Source organism: Leptidea sinapis, chromosome 4 (assembly GCF_905404315.1).
Source record: "Leptidea sinapis chromosome 4, ilLepSina1.1, whole genome shotgun sequence".
In the NCBI taxonomy this organism is placed as follows: domain Eukaryota; kingdom Metazoa; phylum Arthropoda; class Insecta; order Lepidoptera; family Pieridae; genus Leptidea; species Leptidea sinapis.
In genome coordinates this window covers 15,696,142-15,721,252 of record NC_066268.1, presented here as the reverse complement: position 1 = coordinate 15,721,252, position 25,111 = coordinate 15,696,142, and the positions used below count along the sequence as shown (strand labels likewise).

The 25,111-nt window shown below is 34.5% G+C and overlaps 1 protein-coding gene across 3 annotated transcripts in view; it reads left to right on the top strand.

The window, feature by feature from the left end:
• The window catches only part of LOC126979967 (serine/threonine-protein kinase 26), a 127,611-nt gene that overhangs the window by 32,196 nt on the left and 70,304 nt on the right, over positions 1–25,111 (top strand). For all 3 annotated transcript variants that reach the window (XM_050829574.1, XM_050829571.1, XM_050829572.1), the window contains exon 2: positions 4,627–4,851. In XM_050829574.1, coding sequence (XP_050685531.1) covers positions 4,627–4,851 — 225 coding nt within the window. The remainder of the gene's footprint in view (positions 1–4,626; positions 4,852–25,111) is intronic.

Sequence of the window (25,111 nt, the reverse complement as noted above, 5' to 3'; positions counted from 1 at the left end):
CGTTTGATTTTCGAAACATGACGTTTGTTCGAAGTGTTAACCACGTCCAACATAGGCCTTACTATCTAGACTTAACCGAGTTGTAGATACAACATAACACGTTTACACATTATGACGTAGGCTAACGTATCTATGTTAATATATAATATTATTACGAAAATTCGTATTCCGTAATTATGAAGAACCAACAGTTAAAATTGTTTATTTTTTTGTAAAATCTCTTTGATTCTTTAGGACCTAAGTTATATGAAAGTATTACTAATCTATTAGTTATCATAGACATTTATAAGCAATAAGAAATGTAATAAGTTCACGTTCCTTCAAATCGTCGCTGATAGTGGATAGTAGTTTGGATTATTATATCTCTGAAAAATATTCTATTTTTTACCAGTTGGCAAACATAATCTAGAAGAAGAATTACTGTGCGATCTAATAAGGTATAATAAATATTTAATTTCATTCAGTAAATGGAAAACCTTTCAGAATAGGAATCATGCTTCGTGAAAATAGGCAGTGCGTGAATTTCAGTGATTAAGAAGGTAGATGTAGATTGTTTTTTATTTTGTCGATTTCTGAGCGTATTAACACATACATATATTCGGTTTTTTGATATCAACTCTTTTTAATATTTGTCCAATGTTACTTGTAAATATAATCATAATATATATGTTGTAATTATCACTATCGCGTATTTATCAAACATAATGAAGTAGTGAATTATTAGTCACCCGAAGTGATATGAGCTAGACATGTAGTAATTAAAGTTAAACTATTCGCTAATTTCCCCTATTTCTAATAAATTACAAATTCGTAGTTGACGGAAATCGGCTTACTCATCTAATCTACCAATATAACTATGGAAAATACTATATTGTCTTGCTATAATATAGATTATTTTTTTAAAGTTCATTGCACGAAATCGAGTCAGTTTATATAGTTTATAATAGTGTCGCCTCATAAGTACTACTTGTTTGATATGTTTGTATATTTCTTGAGTTGTTAGTTGAATAAACGTCACCTGTCACCTCATGGTATGTAACGCCGCCCATACTCTGAACGCCAGAGGAGTCAGGTGTATGTTTCGACAAATCCCTAAACCCAACAAAAGAGACAACATTTGTTCAGTATAGATTATGTAACTAAAATGTGATATTGAATATTGAACAGAATTTTATGTACCGGCACCTAAAGCGAGCGATAGTGTGAGAGATAATAGAGTCTTACAAAGCACACGAATTAAAAAGACAACATACAAATAAACAGATCGTTTATACGTCTCGATAGATTGACAGCTGTGAAAAAGACAAAAAAAATTGAGTTTAGAGATAACCTCTATTTTGAGCAATACACGAACACTAAAGTATTAAACCTGGCCTGTTTTTATCGTTTGTCTAACAGCAAGAGACTCTATCAAGACGTGTAAATTATCTAAGATACAAATAGAAGTGCTATTTAAAGTAAAACAATAAGAATAATATCAAGTATCATATGTTATTTACACACAAACTAGAATGTATCACTTCCTTAAAACTACTATCAGAACCAATTCATAATCAATGGAGCAGGCAAATATTACAGCTCACCATCTGACACAGTCGTGACAAATTTCACTGGTTTAACTAGCATCAAGCCCTAATCTACCTTTTCCAAAACTTCAATTAACGTATGAATATAATATTTTCCAACTAATGTACTTTGGATTCGAGTTGTCAATGCCTAAGTACTCGAATAACTAGCCCAGCCATAAATATTGTTACAACTTAAAACTACATGTCAATTTTGGTAGGTGTTTGTTATGTTAGAAACTTGATTACCTTCCGCCATTTCACATATTTTTATCGGGGTTAATATTAAATAGCAATAATGGAATGGGGTGTTAAAGAACATAGAGTTTGGTTGTGCCTTGCACAAAGTGTGTAAGGAGCCGTTGAATTTTGAACTAACAACAACAACAAGGCACGTACTTCCCAAGCTTGGCTGGTACTCAACGTTCCGGCCTTTCTAGGAGCTGAAGACTGGCCTTCTTTTAGCCCAGATGTGAACTACTTGGACTGCAAATTATGATCAAATTTAGAAGTCATGGCCTGCGCTAAAGGACAGGCTGACATCTAGTGGCTTTAGACATCTAGAACAAGCAGTGGCTGAATTTTCAATGGAAACACTGTGTAAATCCATAGATTCGTGGCCAGACAGATTATTAAAGCCTGCATTATACCTTAAAGGTAGTCATTTCGAAAAGGATTCGTTTTTATTTATTGATGATACTTCTATAAATATATATTATACATTTTATTAAGATTACGTCGTAAAAATTAAGTGCGAGGAGAATTTATGGCCACTCTACAATTAAAGCTGTTCAATTTGAAACTGTTGTGTAGATAAAATGAGCACTCGATAAAAATTTACACATTATGGACATAATAATACTAGAAAATAACTCTTCGATGGCTAAAGATGCTTCTTAAAAGATTAGGACCCTCATTGATGGATATCGCAATATGCACCCAATTTTGTATCATTTTCGAGTCGGCTCACGTTCCTCTTGCCATGTCTCGCGCCGCCTAAACCTGATAAAATGATCCACGTGCTTTGAAAAGTGCTATCACAATTTACTCGTAGTAAATACTTTTATGAGGCCATGTGAATTGTGAATGCACGTTGACTTAACTTGCAAGTTTGCCGACTAAATAATATTTTAAGAGCGGCGAACTTAAATTTACTCATTTATCATTATTAAGAGTCTAAAAGTATAAATCTCCAGTTTGATCGGGTTTATCTTACCTACCATATAAAATATGTAGTTCTAGTTTCCGCTTAATGTAATCTAAACTTACAGTTTACTAAAATCAAATTATCTTCTATTTTATTTCGTAACTTCTAGCTGACTTATGGTTTGAAATCATTTAGCAGTATTTTAACGTTGCCATTATGTATAAAACAGAACGTTGCATTCATGTGAATTTAAAGCCTTGACTCTCAGCAACAATGTCAGCCGAATAGCAAAAGGTCGCGGATCTTGATTTCCCTTTCACACACGAGTACAGTTTTGAATGCAGAGCAGCTCTTGTCTAAAGTCTCATACGAAATACGAGAGATTACTTTAGAAAGAAAGAGTATTTATTTATTTATAAGGTTTATTTAGAATCACAATAATACACACAAATATAAAAAGAAGAACTAGGACCAAATGTAGTGATTAATTTTGACATATTATACAGAATAAATTAAGAAGTAACAGTTTTTTTAATATTAATAAATGAGTAGGTACACAGTTACATTGATTTATTAATTTTAACATTATTAAAGATTACTAATGTTGGTGCAAATGGTCTTGGCGGAATTTGGCTTAGGAATTAGCAAATATGTCAATATCAGCTCCGCTATAAGATTTCAAATTTAACATAAATCCATGGGACTGGGGTACCTAGGATCGTTCGACGAAGTGGAGGACAACGTGAAGTAATTGACTTACGTGTAATTATTTCTGGTACTCTTAGGCTATAATTATTTAGAAATTTAGTACATTCATTCATTCCTCGTGACACTTCTTAACATCAGACTGGACTAAAAATAATGACATTTCTGCAAAACCCGCAAGTAACTATTGTAATGTGGTTATTATACAAAACCCGTAAGTTAAATAAACATTTGTATTACGTATGTGGTTATTAGTCCTTTGATACATTTTTGATATGTATAAAGCTGAACGTGTTTAGAAGAACCGACCAGTAACTTTTATTATTATTACTATAACTTTTATTAATTATATTTACGATACATGTAATATGTAATAAATGTATAACATAAAGCGAAGATAGTTACACTCAAATACATAAACATATTATACATTACATAAATATACCTAATACAAACTATTTTCTAAAAATTGTTTTAAACCTAACCAAGCTAACCTAACGCACGTTAGCTAACCAGGGGTAAAATTCAAAAACATCACTTAGACTTCAATTATAGTATATATTTGTAGTATTTTTAAGTAACTAAGGATTTATAACTTATTCATGGCTATGATTAAAAGTAAAGCTGCTATTTACGTTATAAACTTTTTTATTTTATTGAACCTTAGTTTAACTAACACTATCGAATTATGTTTCCTAGCATTCATTTACTGTCGTGGTAAAATATTCTTGTTAAGAATTTCCACGGAAACTTGAATACGTTCATAAATAATCATCTTGATCTCAAGTTTCATTTTCTTGTTTCTTGTTTTATGGAAATGATATTCCAATATTAATTATGCATTCCACTTGGTTGTTTACTGTATAAAAAGCTATCTGTAGTCTGTGTATTTATTCCATTGAATAGAACCGTTAAAGAGAATATCTATCCGGGATCTCTAAACAGATTTTATGAGGAATCCTTCGCGAAAGATTTCTTAATTACATCAATGCTTTTATTTAGGTATCCACACAATCTGCACAAATAAATAGCCCGTCTGTGGCAAAGCCCAAAATAATGCACACTGATAATATAATATTAGAATCTTATTCAAATTTTCTCCATAGGATGTCTAAGCGTTTGTTCAAAAGACGAGAGAAAAAAAATTCAAGATTAGTTAGTTTATTGGTTGTCCTTTTATTGTTTTAAAGTTCATCTCGTTTCCCACAGAAGGTCGACCCGGAGCTAATCTTCACGAAACAAGAGAAGATTGGCAAGGGTTCCTTCGGCGAGGTATTCAAGGGCGTCGACAACCGGACGCAGCAAGTGGTCGCCATCAAAATAATCGACCTCGAGGAAGCGGAAGATGAAATTGAGGACATACAGCAGGAGATCATGGTGCTGTCCCAATGTGACAGTCCATACGTCACCAAATATTACGGATCATATTTAAAGGTTAGTTTTGTATTATATTATAATGTGATACTTGTAAGTTCTCAATAATCTATTTCAATACTAGAAAACTTGGCATACATTGTACGAGTACCTGTTTATTGCGTTGTCATATTGTGTTTATTATCAGAAACGCAACATTAAACTATTATATAGTACCTAGTTAAGTTTAAACTGTCAAATTCACACTAATAACTAGTCCTCGGTCAAAAAGTCAGTTTAATGAATTCTAACGGCCGTTCCCAATATTCAGTCTATCTCTTATTTGAGATAAAAATCGTAACTATCGTTGACTTTTCTGTCCCAATAAACTTATCGACGGCTACTCACCTTATCCGTCACGCTGTCTGTCAATGGGACGACGTATAGCTTACCAGCGATTAGAAGTTTGTATGGAAATTTCAATTCACGCGTCCTAATATAAGGCCTTATCTGACTTATCGGGTATATTGGGACAGCTTCAGATTATTGCCAGCTAATTACTGACAGTAGAAGGTAGTAATTTATCTCTATCTGTAGATATCTATATTTGTTTAACCGTCTGGTGATGCGATAAATTGATAGAAAGTTAATGCTGGTTGTTACATCAAGTGCGTACATGAATAGCGTTTATATTGAAGTCACCATAAAATAACATTACCGCTGATGGAGAAATCTCGGTCAACTTATTATGATCTCGTAATTTGAATTCTTATAAGTGAAGATATCGTCTCGGATCAGTATACACATAAAGCAGCAATTCATCAATTTTTCCAATGAGCTCATCAATCATTATTCTTGAGGCTTTTTGTGTGTTTAGTGTTATTGTGCACACAAATTCAGGTAAATGGTTCCATATTTTTTTATTTTCTATATTTTATCTATCTCGTTCTGAGAATCAAAGTTTAACAAGAAAGCGAAAAGTATAACAATACGGTTAAAAACAATTAAAACTAATGATTTTATAGTTGTTGCAGTTTATTATCATTTAACTTTCCCAATTGATACAGTTTATACATAGCAAGAAACGCCATGCGATATCCGTGCAGGCATTTCTTGTAATTCATAGGAGTAATTATTTCCATTAGATTACGAAGCCACCATACGTTTGCGCCGGGAGGAATTATTTCCAATGACGCGGTATTTGTTCTTAAACATCGGTGAAGTAATAACAGAGGCGAGCACGATAGCTTTGAGGTCAGTCTTGGAATATGACATCAATTCAAAAACCGGTTGTTTGAATATCTCAACCTATCAACATTCAATGACTTTATAACATTAATTGTACTACGTGTTTCTTTAATACTTGATTTAATACACTATTCAGTTATAACTTATTGGACAGGAACTTCATAAGCATGTATAATTTATTATTTCTTATTTATTTCATTAAAACCTAATTATTGTATACAATAATATGTTCTCTAATAAGCCCTGATCTGTTACTGTATTTTCTAATTTCTTTGCAGTAGAATATTTCGTTATACTTGATACTGTTCTTTCAGTAGCTTTCCCATAACTAATAATTTCCCGAATGCTCCCGTCTTGGTCATTCAAGTGAAATTCATCAAAATTTTGGATCAGTTGATCTGGGCGCTCGTTATAACACTCATAAGGAAATGATGTATAAGTCTTTAGTTTGGAACAAGATCCCACACTCTTGAGGAGAGGAGCATTACTCGTGGTTCAGCACAGATTCAGTAAATCGATGTGGTAACAGATTGACGCGCGACGTATCTTGGCCATCAATCACGGGCTTGCTTCTATTCTTACCTGGCTCTGTGACTGTGGGTGTTATTCATGAGCCGCTGACGAAACAATAGATGCTGATTGTTTCGTAAATACAATACGTAAAAACTTTCCAAGTAAATTATTAAGTACTACACGGCTATACAATTATAATATCACATTGCCGTTGGCGTATGTTTGTACGTTCGCGGTTATGTTTTGTTCAGTTTTTAATGATTGTAGTGGTTTGTGGTTTTGGTGTTATTGTTGATGGTAAAGTTGTTATTTTGAATTTGGTTACGAATATGATTGAGGCTATTGTATCGCGTAGGTGGCATACGGCCAGGATTGACAATAGCGTCTGTTTGGCTACGTACTAGTCTATTATGGTCCATATTTGCGTCTTTGTCATGTCTAATGAATATAAATCTATATTAATGATATTGAATGGTCCACATTTATGGTTCAGGTTGATACTAATAAAATCACAGTGCTTTGCGCCTTCATCCACACATAGAAATTAATATTTTTAACATTTGGCAGTCGTTTTTGTAGATTAACGATTTCTACGATGCCGGCTAGATTATGGGTACCATAACGGCGCCTATTTCTGCCGTGAAACAGTAATGTGCAAACATTTTTGTGTTTCTGTCTGAAGGGCGCTGTAGCTAGTGAAATTATTGGGCCAATGAGACTTAACATGTTATGTCTCAAGTTGACGAGCGTAATTGTACATACCGCTCAGAATTTTCAGGTTTTTCAAATATCCTCAGCGGCGGCACTGCATTGTTATGGGCAGGGCGTACTAATTATTATCTTCATCTTTTAATCTTTGTTTGAAGTACATTTATTAATCTGTTAAAGGTTGGACTGAGAAGTGATGGTGATATAAATATTTTGACGTATACAAATTATACCAAGCGTGCTCTTGTAATGCAGAGCATGCTACTTATATCTGTATCTTAATCTAAGTTTGCCTAATTGATGCACTGATAAGTTTTACTTAACTTTAATAATATATTACATAGAGCAAATAACCATGTAATCGAAGTAAGTTTTCCTGAATAGGGATTTCGTATCATGAGATTACTAATGACGTCATCGACCACGTCTTCTTGCTTAGATTTTTTTTTCTACAAATACAAAAACTATAATAGTATAGTAAAGAAAAACATACTGCTCTGTACACATAAAAATTAGCGGTGATGCAACAAAGATAATGATAATTACTTTAAATTTTTTAGATGAAGGCCCACTTTTCATAAAGGTTTTGATGTGTTGCACTTCTCGCTTTGTGGAGCGAGTCGACGCGGACGCCGCTATTGCAATCTTGACATACTTTCGAAAGCTGTTGTTATGCGTGCCTTGCAACACCCGATGCAACGTACACGAGTGTACGAATTTGCAATACGTCATTAGTTGTGTATGCAAACGTGTTGGGCGTAATGTTGGTGTTGGGGCTGTCATCATCAGCTTATATCTTAGCCACGTAATAGTTGACTCAATCCATTTTATTTGTTTTGTAGTCAGCTTTCCAATAAATATGTAACTTGGCTTTCATCTCTCTAGATAACTTCCTCGTTTTACGGAGTTTTGCAGAGGTATATTCAGTTATTTTGTTGCCGTGCTGCAAGGTTGCTCGAGCGGAGTTTAACACTAATTACAATCAGGCGACGGGTTTCTCAGTTGGCTCATTCGTTTTATCTATCGGAGGATCCATAAATCTATTTCCTTCATCCACGTAGTTATGACTCTACGACAACTTCCTAGAAAATATTATGGCAAAAAACATTCCTTAGCTGGTAACTTCATACACGAATTATGTTAATAGTGTTTAAAGTACTAAGTATATAAGTCACAACTTCTGTTTTGTCTGCTATTGTTGATATGAAGTGCATACTTAATTGATTGCTTAACAAAATTTATATCTTTAACGTTTTTTTCTGAATTAATATAATTTTAATTACCTAATTATTGTGAAGCTTTTGTATGTTTGCGAATTAATTAAGAAGTGAATATTATTTCTGTTAATTATTTAATTATTCTTTTTACTAAACTTGCCCTTGCTACTTACTACTACTAGTCTTTTGTTGACACTAGTCCACAATTCAACTCTCCAACTCCAAAGTTTTACTAGAGCTTTCATCGTCTCAGAAGAAGCGAGCATTAATAATCCTTGTTGGATGTCCAGAGAAGCTAATCAGGGTTATTTTGTTAAGGTTAGATAGATACAATGTTTGTTTGTGTAATACATGGCTATGGCCTTTGTGATATAAGAACTTCTCATCTCTTCCGAAGTAATTTGAATGAAACGTTGTTTATTGTCGAAATTTAGTAAACCCAACCTAAAGCAGAACATATTGAAGTGATTTGTACGTTGAATGAAATCAGGACGTTAACCCTGCGTCAAAAACAGTTTTCCACCGAGTGACTGACAAGGTCAATGTGGGGTCTTCTCGACCTTGCCTACTATTTGTAGCGCGTTAGAAGTCGCGCGTCACGCGAATCTTCTGTCATTACGAACTACGAAGGGACGTTGTCCAATTAGTGAAATGAGCGCGGAACACGTGACGGGAATGTTTACGGCGCGCGTTACACGTTGATCCTTTTAATATCGAGTGCCTTGTCACGTTGTTATCATGTTAACTTAGTTTAGGTGAAAAGTTTTGCTCGGCTTTATACTTGCTTTAATACCTCCGTGGAGGCGATATTAGGTTTCAACTAGTAGAGGCATGCTTGCTTGAGAAATAAATACTATATTATTACTTATAGATTTTTTGGCTAAAAGGCAGTCAATAAAATACAAATTTAAGTTGTACTAAATTTATTGATGATGCGGAATTCGAACCGTCGACTCTTGAGGTGCACCCTTCCATAGCATGCCACGTGTTGGAGCCATCAATTGTGTCTATGTTTACATCACGAATATTGTCCCGAACCCATTGGTTTAAAGAATCTTCCAGGACGATTTGCGGTGGGTCTTGAAGGACAGATGCTTGATAACACCTCCAGGAGATCTCTTGACCCGTACTTTTTATGAAGCATTGCACCGAGTCCTACTATCAGTGGGGACAGGAAGGACCGTGGTCTTGCAGCATTAATTATTTCGTGAGCACAAGTTTTGTGTTTTTTGTTTGCTTCGAGAGCAGCATAACCCTAGAGTTGAACAAACATACCAAGTTTTTCGGATAGTTGGTAAAGAGCACTGGGGCCGTACCCCGACAGGCGCGGGTTCGATACCCGCATTTGATACAAATTATTTATATATTTAATCCCACAAGTGTAGTACATCTCTTAAAAATAACAATTTAAAAAAACAAACTTGTGCTTTATATTTTCTTAGCGTAAAATACTTTTTACTCGTATATTATGTGCAATATTTATTGTTAAACATGCACATAGGTACTTATAGCGCTGTTAATAATATTATGAAAGTGACTTTATTGAATGAAATACGAGCGTTTCTAGTTTCTACAGAGAATTTGCATAATGAACGTGCGTCAACGTTACTGCCGTCTTTGTTTATGTCCTTGAATTATAAATGTTTTTTATTACTGGCTATTACTCCTTCAAAGAGTTTTGTAGGGCGTTTATATCCGGTAATACGGTTACCCATTAATTAAACTCATAGTTGGTTGTTACAACAGATACCAACTTTATCTCTTTCGCAAGCGTATATTTTTATGGTAGTGAGTGGCGTTTTTGTTTTGTTTGGGAATAGAGAGTAAACTTCAAAATTAATGTGAAAACATCACTGAAGAAGGTTTTGCCTGAGATTTGTGATAGAAATAACTTGTACATATTTTTACTTTATAATAACAATTTTGATAAACAATTGAGTCTACTCTTGTGTTGTGATCTAGAATATTATTAATTTCTTTTTAATTTGCATCATTCAATAACAAAAGAGCGAGCGAATTGATTTCCGAGTTACGGATTATTATGTTTATACAGACGTTCGCTCGCTTTAAGTGTTTTCATTTACAAGATGAACAAACGTTGGCTTCCTTGACAGTTCGGAAGACTATGTTAAGATTCGGCTGAAGAGGGTAAACTAACGTATGGTGTCTGTTGTGTTTTGAGAAGGGTAACAATTTGTGTCGACAAGAACGCAAGTATTCAACCCTCAAATGTTTACACTATCGCCTCCAGGCTCTATCGAAATAACTTCTTAGTCGATAGAGTCATAACTCTCCAGTCAACTTCTACAAAGAACAATATGCAACAATTTGGGAGGTGTGTGTTCTCTTAGACAAAAAAACTTGGCACCTGTAGAGTAACTTGCAACTTTAAGTACTGAAATTTTATAATGTTTAAAAACAATTAAATTGGTTATTTCAACTTATTTCTAACTCTTATTTTCAATAATATATTAATCAAACAAAAACTCTATTCCAACAATGCACAGTATAAACATATTCAACTTTTCACAAAATTTATTAAATTTCGTGATGATGATGACGATGACGTGAGCCCGTGAGAAGATTTTACCAAAAAGAGACCAAAGCGGCTAATGAAGTTTTCACTTCAAAAAAACACAATAGCGTTAAATATCAAAACTTTATGTGTTATGGTAAAATAATAAACGAAGAAAATAGAAGTAAGTGTGGGTTTTTGTCAGCCGCAAACCAACGTAGAGGAGACTATTGAATTCGCATGACGAATGAAGGCAGTGAGGTGAAGGACGCATAGTGAGTCATTCGGGTGTTCGAACTTTGAGAAAAATGTACGACGATCTACAGAACGAGCTTGGAAGTTGGAACCACAGCCCGCTGTGCGAGGAAACAGGTTGTCAAGGAAAACATTTCTACAATCAACATGCTTAGGGTGAATAAAGATTACGCAGTCAGCGGTCGTTTATGACAATTCCTTGTATCTGTTCGGTTTGTATCTATTTGATTAAAAAATGAATAATTTAGCTCAGTGATTGCTAGCATACTTGGATCTAAAAATATATTCATTGGAACGGATTAAAAATTTTAGTCATTTCCTTTGAAGGGTACCGGGTAAAGCTTTTCATACAATTCTGGCACCATATGTGAAGCCAAAATGAAGTTCTATCATTATAATCCACTATCTTTTTTCATAAGTTGCACAAACATTTTTGAAACTACTTTGACCCCTTTGTTAAGTTACGTCCATTGATTTCGTCCGATTTGGGAGTTATGGAAATAACTCTCGTAAACTTAGAATTAATAACTCCTCCTCTTACACAATTAGAGGCCTAAAGTTAACCTAAACTACATTTTCCAGGCAACATCCTCTCGTGCATATCTAGAGATCCACAATTTTATACGCATACAAAATTCAACATAGTCAACAACATTTAATTAAGTGTATTCTGACATTTCCTTTTGTCGTATTTTTATTTTGAGATTCTGGGCAAGTGAAATATTAAAATAGCGAATAACAATACACCGTCCATAATGAAGAGGCCGTGAAGTACTAATGATGCTATGAACTGAGATTATAAATAGTCCACGGTCAGTCTACATCTTTTGTTTCTCTACTTTTCTTTTTACTGAAATAATAGCATTGGTTTCGGTTATTATTCTCAGATCCGTATATGGATCTGGAATACCAGGTTACCTGTTATACTTTCAAAGTTATTTTGAATTAATAGCGCATAACACGGCAAAAGGCAAGTGAATATAAATGTTATGTTGCGGAGGCGGTAGAAAATGTGAGCTTGGATTTATTTCCTCAATTACTCGAGTGCTGTTTGTGGATCGGAAGTTAGGAAACGGCAATCGTAAGTTAAACTTTTGCGGTTAACTTATATTTTACGTGTCAACGATATTTTTCTACGATACATAAATGTATGATTGTAGTACTAATTTTTATTCAGTATTATATGTTTTGTGTTTAACTTTTTAATATTATTTCATATAGAGTGAATGAAGTGCAGTTATTGTTCCTTGATTGCTTGAAGCTTATGTCTTATAAAATGGATGTTGGTTTTGATGCAATGTGATCTCTAGTATCTGGATGTCGTTAAATTTCGTGTCATTATTTGCACTGGAAGGACTATTACCGAGGCGTCAATAATTTTTATAATGTAACTGATATAAAATCTTACTCGTCTAGTCTCAACGAAATGTTAATACACCGCATAACTCTATATCTAAGCTTCAATACATTTTGCTTATCCAATCGTGCTGATTCAGATGTTTCTACACCGGAGCGCTACAATGCGAGAGGTTCAATGAGCTTTACTTCATTACTCTTTTATTCATCATTTTATTTTTGGAGTAATGTTGTCTTTTTCTAAAATGTCCTTCAAATAGACTGCAATGCGGTGTGGGACCGAGGCAGGGTCGTTTCTCGCGCTTCGCCAGTTGAAAGGTCAAGTTAGTTTGCAGTCTGCTTGATTGATAATTTCTTGCCAAGTTATGAATTTATCACAGTATCAAAATAGAATCATTCTATTTTGATTTTATATCAAGAACTGGTGTTTGATTCAGGCACTTTCACGAATACTGAATAACAATTCTAGCCTTATTTATATAAGGGTATTATTGTTTCTTTTAGTTATACAAAATGCCCTTACTTCTCAATGTTTGTTTTCTGATGACGTTTAAGTGGAATTTTATTCGTTCAAGCACGTTCATAGTACAAGAGACAATAAATATATAGATATATGCTACATACCAAGATTGAGAATGGAGCGACCGCTGTTAGGCTTAATTGAATGATATTACTTGTAACCATATTTTTTATGAAAAAAAAAGAAGCCCGCTGAGTTTCTTGCGCCCGTTCTTCTCAGGTCGGAGGCATAGTCTTTCGAATAGGTAGGTAGTAGTTTTTGACTTTCAATGAGTAATATCATATCCTATTTTGAATAAAAATATTTGAATTTGAATTTTATTATTAATTCTATGTAACTTAATAGAATGTTTGTAATGTTTTGTTAGAAAAATATAAACTCGTTTCGTAAAATATGTTATCGTCTTTACATAATATATTCCAATTCTAGAATTATTGTAAGCGCCTCAAATGTGGGTACGCGATTTGAATGCTGTCAGTCTCGATCTAAATTTGATTTTATGTCTGTTTTATGACGATGAATCGTATTTTATTATTGACGGGATAGCCGTAAAATACGAAAGTGTACATAATAAAGAATATGAAAGCAGGGAGACAATTGTGTTATCATATACATACATCTCAATATGTAATGTAAACGGTAAATGCAGTTTTCAGTCAATCAATAAATAATATTTTATTTCGTGGGTGGAAATCACTTTCACTTGAAATATGTCTTTTTTTTATGCAACAGCTCATTCGGAAGGCAGATTTCCTTAGACAAGAATGAGCAAGAAACTCAAAGGTTTCTCTTTTCAAACAGTTACAGTTACAACATATATCAAAAAAGGGGAAAGTGAATCATTGATGTTATCAAGTAGAATTTTGAAAGAGCCATTAAAATTAATAACACGAAGATATAATATTGTGTATATCTAAATAAATATACGGTGTGTGATTACAGACCACACGACAGAATGTGTGCTTAAAACACACGTGAACAATGAACATGTTGACGATATCATCTTTGATGCTCGATTCTTTGACATTGCGTAGAAATGTCTCTCTGAAGCCGCATATATATCAAATTCAATTTATTTTTATAGGATTTTAAATAACTTATTAAACGTGAAAACCTATATCTATCTATCACGGGGAGTGCTAAGACGATTTGTTGAGGTTATGACTAGCAGCCGGATTCCACCACCGGACTTTACGTCAAAATGCGAAATTCTACCCGCGTCATGTTGACGTCTGGCATCCTACCACTGCGTGTTTTGCGACCAATTTAACAGTTTTCCCGAACCTTAGGAAACTGCAAGTCTCTCAAGAGACGTCAACGCATCTCTTGACTGTGGTGTTGCGTAAGTCTTAATTCTGGTGTTGCGTAAGTCTATGGGCGGTTGTCTCATCACTTGCCATCAGGAGAACCTCTTGACCGTTTGCCCTTATTAACCAAACTTTTTGTTTCTCAACCGATTGGAATGATTTCATATCATTCATCAAAGAGCTTTCTTCCACGTACTACAAAGCTGTGGAATAAACTTCCTTGTCAGGTGTTTCTGTGACGATACGATATGGGTTCCTTCAAAAAAAGCGCGTACACCTTCCTTAAAATCCGCAACACTCCTGTGATTCCTCTGGTGTTGCAAGAGAATGTGGACGGCGGTGATTACTTAACACTAGGAGACCCGTACGCTCGTTTGTCCTCCTTTTCTATAAAAAATGAAACAACACTATAGTAACAGACAAAAACTATATCGTGTATTATTTTTTTTTAAAAACTATGTAATGCACACGTCACGTGTATTGATCATCCATCACAAATGATTTAATTACGTTTAAGTATTATAGATAATTGTCGGTTCTGATTGAATAGCCGCGACACAGCGTCGCGTGGTCGCGGCCTCTGACACACGTGAGCTTGGGTTTACTTACGGCGAATTATCTCCGCTTTGTATTTGGTTGTTACGAGAATTAATTCCGTCATGCGACTTGCTTTCCATTGTCATTATGTCTATTGATTACTTGCTTCGAATACGACAGCAGCATAATATGTACATCAATCGTAGAACCGAGCATGCCAATTATGTCGGCCAACTTATTGTCGTAACAATCAATATGAAGTCGGCGCTGATATCAATAGAACTGGAGACTGAAGTATTCAAATTGGGGAATTTTTGCGTTAGATCTCCGTATGAGTAGATTACATTTCTGATGTATTTTCCTTAAATAATAATAAATAAATTAGCACGGCTTTCAATACCTTTAATAGCGTTATGTTTGTAACAAAGATCTTGGTATACATTCGTCGGTCATTTTATCAAATTTTTATGGTTCAAGCTTTACAGTATAGTCCCACCAACCTTACTTTATTATACATAATATAATAACATCAATAATATCTTAGATCATTTATACGTCTAGATAGATTGTGACAGCTGTGAATACGTTGAAAAAATTTAAGTTGACAGTTAACCACAATTTTGAGCAATGCACGTGTGTGCCTAACATAAAGTGACATACAAATCGCGAGTGTAAGACGTTTGTTTTCACAGCTGTCACAGTCTTTCCAGTGGGAGGCTCTTTTGCACAGGATGCCGGCTAGATTATGGGTACCACAACGGCGCCTATTTCCGCCTTGAAGCAGTAACGTGTAAGCATTACTGTGTTTCGGTCTGAAGGGCGCCGTAGCTAACGAAATTACTGGGCAAATGAGACTTAACATCTTATGTCTCAAGGTGACGAGCACAGCTGTAGTGCTGCTCAGAATTTTTGGGTATTTCAAGAATCTTGAGCGGCACTGCATTGTAATGGGCGGGGCGCATCAATTACCTGAATCAGCTGAACATCCTGCTCGTCTCGTCCCTTATTGTCATATAAAAAATGTAGAGTCTAGACGTATACATGATCTAAGTTTAAGAATGCAAAATTTAAAGGGTAACTCCTTAATTTAAGCTGGAAAACTCTTCATCGGTACAATATTAGTATCTGAAGATTAGTTTCCTTTATGTGGTGGTTGGTGAGACTGATGTCAGCCAGACATTGCTGGTCTCACCCCTCAACAATTGCAGTGTGAACCGGTTTCATGTAGCTTGTAGCAAGCAGTACCCTGTGAACCGACATTTGTTTCATTCAATAATTAGTTTAGACTTGTTCTATATTCTATTTGACCTGTACTCCGGGTTCAGCAGTTGATTGCGTTAAGAGGGAACATTAATGGATATATTTCAATACACACCTTCTGAACTCTTTTATCCTTGGTTTTTAAACCTAATTTTTTCAAATTCAAATATTTTTCTTCAAAATAGGATATAATAGATCACATAAAGGTTTACAGCTGATGTCAAATAAAGTCCACTAGATTATTTCATTACATGAAAATTGCAAATACATTCAACCATATAATTACGATTTCGCTTGAGTTTTTGTGTAAAGTATTGAATTGCTTGTCCAGTCAATCGTCACAAATAAAGTATAATATTATGATTGAGTGTAAGTTAACATTATATAAGAGGCACCCGCTACTATGCTATAAGTTGCACTTGTAATGCGTAATTTGAAACCAGTTCCTAGGAGTAGCTCGGTATATTGTTATAGAATTACCACGGATATTTGTGTCCAGTTCAAAAGATACCTATGTTGTGGATCGCGTATAAAAAGGAACCTGTTCGTCTTTATGTTTCCATTTTCTCATATAATATGTTTAATTTTTTTTTTCATACTCCTTACCGTTTTACATACCTACTCCTTACCTACCTCCGTCGCTTGGCCTTTTGCTCCTCTTATATAATAAAAGTTTTTAGTTTCTTCATATAAGTAACACGATATTATTCTTCTAAACCAAACAAGCTTGCAGTTAGTGTATTGAAAATATTTCAGTAAACTCCGAACTTCAACATACTACACAAGATTTTATCTTAAACTACTATGATGAACAGTGTTTAAATGAGAAATGTTGTTACAAATCGATGTTTGTAATTGGTATTTGGAATAAAATTATGATGTTTTCACAAGATTATCGCATTATTTTGTAATACGCAGTAGATTTTTATTTATTTTTACAACAAAATGGCATACAATTTGAAACATAAATGTTTACCGTAGCGAGCGCGAAGCGTCATTGAAGTTTTAAACAATCTGTATTTAAACACTCCTCACTCAAGATCGCTTTAATAGCGTTTTCTTTGCGAACTGTGTTTGTTTTGTGAAATGAAACACTCTGGAAGTAGCGATGTAGACGGGGTTTCATATTTCGTCTACGAATTGTTATAGTAACCATAAAAAATATATGCATTTATAGGTTGAATGAAATACTTTTTAAAGGATTAAAATGCGTGTTATTGTATCTTTCTTCTTACATTAGGTTTTTGCGTAAAAGTAATATTCTTATTATTTTATTTAACCCGACGTTTTGTCATTGTATTTGAACCAATTTAGAGGTTGGTTGTCAAGTGTAGGCTTTGTATGGTAGCTATAATTATAGTGCGGTGATAAACTGTGATAAAATTATTTTTATACTGTTTGTAGCTACTGAAATTAAACAGCTTACGAGACTTAGCATCTTATGACTACGAGCGCACGATGCTGATCAGATTTTTCGGCTTAGGTTATAAAGAATCATAAAAGACATGACAAATTTTGATTTGACAATCTTTTAGATTTCTATTATAACAAAGAACATTTGTTTTAGGCACAAATAATTACACATTTTGAATTTTTTTTTGGCGAAATGTTAGCCAGTCATATAGTGATTATATTGACTGTGATAGTAAAATTTTCCATCGCGTTGTTGTCAATTGCAATTACAAAGCTCTTAGTGACGTGTTCCATCAAAATTATCAAAATTATCGTTAATGCGTAAATTTGTAATTCGCTGGATCATAATATGACTTTAACGTTATATGAAGCAACCACCAACGTTCATGAACAAGGCGAGACGTGTCACCTATATAATATTATATAGTGTAGTGTAGACCATAGACCTACAATACACTAGTGTACAGACAGAAACACCGTGCGAGAAAGAAGTGCCTCTCAAACTTAGATACAGCAAGATAGAAATTGTTACTGCAACCGATTTTGATTAACAAATCGTAAACAGTCAGCCACGCTTGGAATTAGCTCTTTAGTATTTTGAATATTAAACCACCATCAGTAAGCATTAATACTTACAATATACAAGCGTATAGACAGACAGACACAAAGCCTGCGAGAGAGATGAACATCTTTAAAGGAGATACAACAAGATAGTAAATGTAAGCGAATCTATTGTTACTGAAAGCGATCTTGATTGACAAGTCGTAAACAGTCAGTTGCGCTTAGTATTTTGAATATTAAATTAGTTTACCACTAGCTAACGCGCATACATTGACAGATATTATTATTCACCCAATTTCGAGCTGTCAGGTCGTCTATACGTTAATATATTGCAAGTCTATGCTGTAGACATAGACACACGTCAGCGTTGTAGGTACTGGACGGATAATCTCATTAAGGAGTGAACTGGAGTGGCTTCCTTAATAACTTAAACGTTGTGGCCTCTTCATGCCGCGCACGTATTAAACACTCGTGCACTAAACCTTTGACTCATCTATAAAAGCGATTTATATTAAACGGGATCTTGTCTCATTTAAGCCCTATCGTGTTATATAAAATTAATCTCTGTTTGTATGTTTGCTCGTATTTAATGTTGCGCTGTTATTCCGTTCAATCGATTGTGATGAAGTTTGCCAGTTTAATTTGTACTAAAATTATTGGATGATGCGGGACTCGAAACGGCGCCTCTCGCCTGAAAGAAGAGTAGAAGTGTAAGAGCGGTCGCTCTTACCAACTCAGCCAACCGTCCGAGTGACGGTAAATCCTGGTATGTCTTGTTCAACTCTCAGGTTGTGGCTTCATTTACAGGATCTACTTAACAGTTGATAACCTGCTCAACCCCAATCTACGAGTATGTATATTATATAATGAAAATGGTCTATGCTTGAGGCTCAATCACGCCTAAACCACATGAAACTGCACTACCGTTTGATGCTAAATTTATCCTAGATGGTTTATGGCTACTTTTTTTTTTTATTATATTTGTAATAAAATGAATAAAATTTATTTTATTTCCTTTTAAAATTCGCCAATCGAAGCGGGCGGGAACGGCTAGTATTTGTTGTATGTTAGGAAATGGACTTTACATGTCGCTCTTTCAAATCTAAACAGTTTGTATAAGGTACAAATTAAATTTTTACCTAACATATTTAATTATTTTTGATTTTGATGTTTGCCTTAGGTCTTAATATAACTTCATTTCCACATTTAAATACTGTATAAATAATATAAATCTCAAGAGCATACATAGACTTACAATATACTAGCGTGTATAGACAAGAAGCGACACGAATCGGTTGTAGTATCTAGTATATTAGAAATGACATCAAAAAGGAAACAATTTTGAGAAAATAAATGCCTTTTTATGCCTTTCAAATAAACACAGCATGCACAGAATGTTTTTATAAAGTATTTTACAGAATAAATTGAGAAATAAACATTATTTTTTAATTAATAAATGAGTGGGTGCACAGTTATGTTTAAACTCTCTGTGTCACGTGTATGGTGATGTGAATCAATGATGTTAATTGGATCCATACACACTCGCGACTCGTAATTATTTTATTTTACAAATGATATTATGAATCTCGTCCGGGCTAATATTATTACGACATGCGATAACGAGTTTTAGCTCTCGAAAACTTCCATTTTGCTTGTTAAAATTATTTATGTAGTATTTGAATTCTCTTCTGATAAACCTCTACCAGTCATTATAGTAATGAAAGCCTTTATCTTTATATTGTATATACTTAAATTAAAACTAAAAAACCGTGTTTGTATGTTCATATATTTTTATAGTACCTACTTATATAAAAAATATAATCTGGATTAACGAGCCTTGCTCGGATTTATAAGAATGTACAAAACTTGAACAAAAAGAAAAACTAATAGGACATCCGGATTCAAGACCCGGGGTCTTCTGCCTTCCGGATCACCCAATGTCCCATCTGAGCTATTATAGTCTTGTATATATTGGCGAAATTTACCTTTGTATTCTAATGTTATTGTAGCTGTTTCTCAATAAAACACGGATAAAACTCAATTTTTTTTAAATTGAAACTTAGCTACATTGATTTCTCGCCCCCGATAGTACCTACAAAACTAAATTTCATTAAAATAGTTGGAGGCGTCTCCGGGATTCAGAATATATATATACAAGAGTTGCTCGTTTAAAGATATAAGAAGTATACTTAAGTTACTGTGGCGAAAAAAAGGGTGTCTATTTTGCCATGCGTTTGTGCACATTCGTTGAAGAAACGGCATTTGAATACGGCTTTCAGTGATGTTTTGTCAGAATCTACTTACAACATTTACGGTGTTTTTACAAAAAAATATTTTAAATATGCTTTAGACACGTATTTTGTTAAACAGTAACCTAACTATTACAATCTCAGTGATCTAACAACATGACGTCTAAAATAGAATTTATCTTTTTCTATTACAAAACAGTGTTTAGCTTGTGTTTAACTAAAACGTTGTTAAAACTACATCAACAGTAGTATATAGGAACAAATAAAAGAACGGAACGTAATTTCTTTCTGCTGTCATCTATCTGTCATCATATAGTCTAAATCTTCCATTTGAATATGATCTCTCCGTTAGACACACCAAAGACAAGCTTCTCTACTCGTGTTTAAATATATGGGAATGTCTGAGGATTGTTGAACGCTACACAACAAAAAGACACAGATGTTGTAATAGAACTTTTTTAAAACAAGTGTTCAACACACGTTGAACTTTGTTGTAATAACACAGTGTCTGATTCCAGTCGATCTGAGTTAATTTAAGGGAATTTCACTATGGTGCAGTTGGCTTATGTTATTCGGAATACTTATTAAAATGAAGAAAGTGGTTCCATTCAATTTCGATAAATATCAGCACTCGCGGTATTCTTTTTTGTGTTCTTTTATTATTATTATTATTACCATTACATTCCTGTATTAGTAATTACTAAAGAAAATTATAATCTGGGCCCAGTCTGCCACATTGCTTAGATAATCTGCAGTGTTTAAGAGAGCCTTATGCAGATCTACTAATTAATGTAACTTTGAATTTATTCAGAGACAACGTCTGGGACTCTACCATAAAAGTGGCACACAACAGTACATTTGCCGTCAAAAGTTTTTTATTTATTGGAGCCTACAAAAAATTTTAACCACCACTTCCTTGTTTCTCGTGTTATTGCAAAGATATGACGATTTTTATAAGCATATATATACTAGGTTTTCTGTTATGAAATATTTTCGTAAAGGACTGTCTATAACCATATATTCGTTAATAGTTCTCTTCTGCAGCATAAAACTATTACTGTCATCATGACCCCATAGCAAAATTAATGTCTCTCTTTGAATACAGATGTTTTATCATACGTACTAAACGATACTCAGTTTATCATTAATTATTGCTACACTTACCAATAGATTAGCGATATTAAAGACTTTCTTCAAAACACCTTAATACTACTTAATCGCTGTGGAATTTTAAATATCTAATCGCAGCCCCGATAAATCATAATCATCTATTTTTGTACCTAAATTATTTCGTAAACGCTTTTGTGTGCTCGCTAAACGAATTTGAAAGCTAACGTTTTCACGGAGATGGCAGACTTTTATCGTGTTTTTTGTTCGCTTTTCATCCTTTGAAGAAAACAAGTTCTCGTGTTGAGACCGCGTTGTGAAGATAAATTTTTTGATCTTTTATATTTAATATTAACGTACATTGATATATGTTTATTTATCATCTCCATCGACGACTTTAAGGTTGTTGTTCTTTGTATTTACTTCATTGATCCGGTCATTTGCTAGCCAAGCTTTCGATTAATTTAATTTTTTTACTTTATGCTTAACATAGAATTGTGACGCATGCACCTAGTAGTATATAACACGCTTGAACGTGTCACTGGTTCCGACAAGTACCAATATAAAATCACCATAAAGGTTATTGCAATGACAAAAACACTAACAGCCGTTTCCAATAACGTATCTCTAGTTACGGATACATTGCTATCACCGTTTAGTGACAAGATCTTATCTATCCTATCCGGTTAGATTATGGGTAACGGCGCCTATTTCTGCCGTGAAGCAGTTATGTGTAAACATTACTGTGTTTCGGTCTGAAGGGCGCCGTAGCTAGTGAAATTACTGGGCAAATGAGACTTAACATCTTATGCCTCAAGGTGACGAGCGAAATTGTAGTGCCGCTTAGAATTTTTGGGCTTTCCAAATATCCTGAGCGGCACTGCAATGGCAGGGCGTATCAATTACCATCATCTGATTGTCCTGCTCGTCTCGTCTTGTAAGTTCATTAAAAAAATAGTTATAGTCCATGTATTTAAACTTCAATAACTTTTCAGACATTCTTTATTATTCGTTTTAATAGTGTGCTGTAACATACATCATGGGTTTCAGGTACTTTTAATATCAATTTATGATTGCGCTGCTGATCCGATCTAATGACTTACACTTACGCATAACTGATCGTCAATTGGAATCGCCAACGAGGCCACAATTATAATCATTATTCGTAATTGATTTCGGTACCGTTATGCTTACAACCGCATTTATTCCAGCCTCTACGCGATGTCTTTATTTGGAGACCTTATTTCGTAATAAACGATACAGGTCGTTATCCTTTTGCGACCTTGCAGCTGCTATAAATTTAGTAAATTGACCGTTGCGCAGGAGGAGCGCATGCGTCATTGCGGCCGATGCTCCCAATCCAACCGAACTCAAATGCTTTCTAGGATTTCACTTGTTAAGTTCGCTTTTATTACAATTTGTGGGGACAGACACAATAAAGTATAATTATCCTGTGAGATGTGCGGGATCAAATTAATTTCGGCAAATGTACCCATGTAATCAAGAATTTCATCAAAATAATAAACTAATAGGTAACGAGATTCTAAGCACACTCTCTAGCAATTTATTATTGCGTTTAAAAAAATCATTAAGTAGAAGTTCCCCTCTTAGCAATAATGTAATATAATATTTGATGTGATGTGATCATAGTTCAATTGACGCCGTGGCAATTTCGCTAATCAAAACCGGATTATAGTTATAGTCTGCTTCAGATGTAATCCCACCTGTTGCGGTTATACTAGTTTTTACAGCTACAACTGTTACGTTGATAAGTTGTGTCTTCGCTACAACCGGTTTGGGACTTGTTCCATTATTTATAGAATTTAAATCATCATTGAGCTTTACTCGCGTAAAAAAAAACACGCATTTCTTTATTACATACTCCATTCTACTATTCGATCCGGATCCTGTGATAATGATCTTGATATTTACTCCCCCAAAAGTTTGTCGCCTTTTTGTAGAAAACTTTTGCTGACCTTTCGCAATGCCATCAAAACTACCAATATTAAATATATCTTTCAGACTGTGTTATATATGACCATACTATATTATATTTGCAAATTGCAGCGATGAATGACCGATTGGTTACATTCACCCGTGTCATCAATCTTGCACAATAAGATGAATTTTTCGGGCGCTTACCGACTATTTCTCAACACGGATCAATAAATATCTATTTCTTTCATTCTTTCGACTGTCTGTGTTTGATTGAGGCACGTACCGTTTCGCCAATTCTTGACAGCGCAAAAAAGGTAGTTTTAATGATAAATTTGGAAATATTTGGTTTCAAATGATATCTGTCTGAGTCTATTCAGTCAAGAAGAGCTAAATACACAAAATGTTTATAATAATTTTCATGTAGGTCAGTGCATTAAAATAGTATTAGCTATGTGGCACAGATGGCAATTGCTCCGGCCCAATAAAACCATCGGTGTTAACGATCACAAGCCGTTTTGCTGTAATTGGTGCAGCGTAACGGTAATTATGTTAATGACCAGAATATTCACATATTGGACATTTAGAATACGAGTATCTCTGCTCCTTTGATGAGTTAACGAAGATAGTGTAGCAATGTGTATGTTGGTGAGCTCAGAGTATCTGATAATATTTGCCCGCATCCCCTTCACTTAAACCCTTATATTTTATAATTGAGTGCATTAAATTTTAGTTTTTCTATTTCATGTGGCCATAGCTGTTAGCCAGCAGATGATGACGTAATATCATTCAGTGTCGGTACACCGAGTCGAGCTAAGTGCCGCTTGTACCGTGAATCCTCACAAAAGATGCTCTCTCTTCGCTTTGTTCCTTCGCATCTTTGTATGCCGCAAAGGCACACTGAAAAAGTAAATTGAGGTTTTTATCTTGACATATTCCAAGAACCAAGAGAATATCGTTGACACCGTAACCCCCTAAAATGTAGGGTAGCTGTTGTGTCTTTGATTGATCGTTCGACATTTCGGTGTCGATAAATTGGGCTAAAAGGTTCATCCTCTGGGACGGTAATGAGGTGTCGAGTGCGCGGATATCATCCATTGTGGGCTATCTCCCTTTGCACGATGGGGTCAGCGCTTGTTTGCCTTTTCCCATCTGGGATCAATTGTCTCACCACGTGTACCCTAATTTGTACTCAGGTCCGGGTCATTTGACACTTGGTCAGGCACATGCCGAAGTGCGTACAAACCAGTTGTTATAATATACATATGTATCGTAATTATTTGAAGTAAAGGTCAGACATGACAGGTGAATATCAAGGGTACTAGTCATTGTCGGATCCCTTTTGTGGCGTGCCTTTTAAATGTTAAAACAGCTGTCGTGCTTATGTTCACATCTCCTATTATCGCGTGTTTAACTCCGTGCCTTTTTATTATGCCGTTCTGTTTAGTTTGATTGCAGAATGATTGAGTACGGCTTATACGGCTATCCTGTAAAAACCTTAAGATGTACTAATACATTTTTCGTTGTTCTGCCCTTTCATTATTCAACCTGCTCCACAAGCAACACTGTTCAAACATGTTTTGCCGATACTTTGACTTTCTTAATATCTTGTGTGCTAACTTTATAACATAGTACTAAAC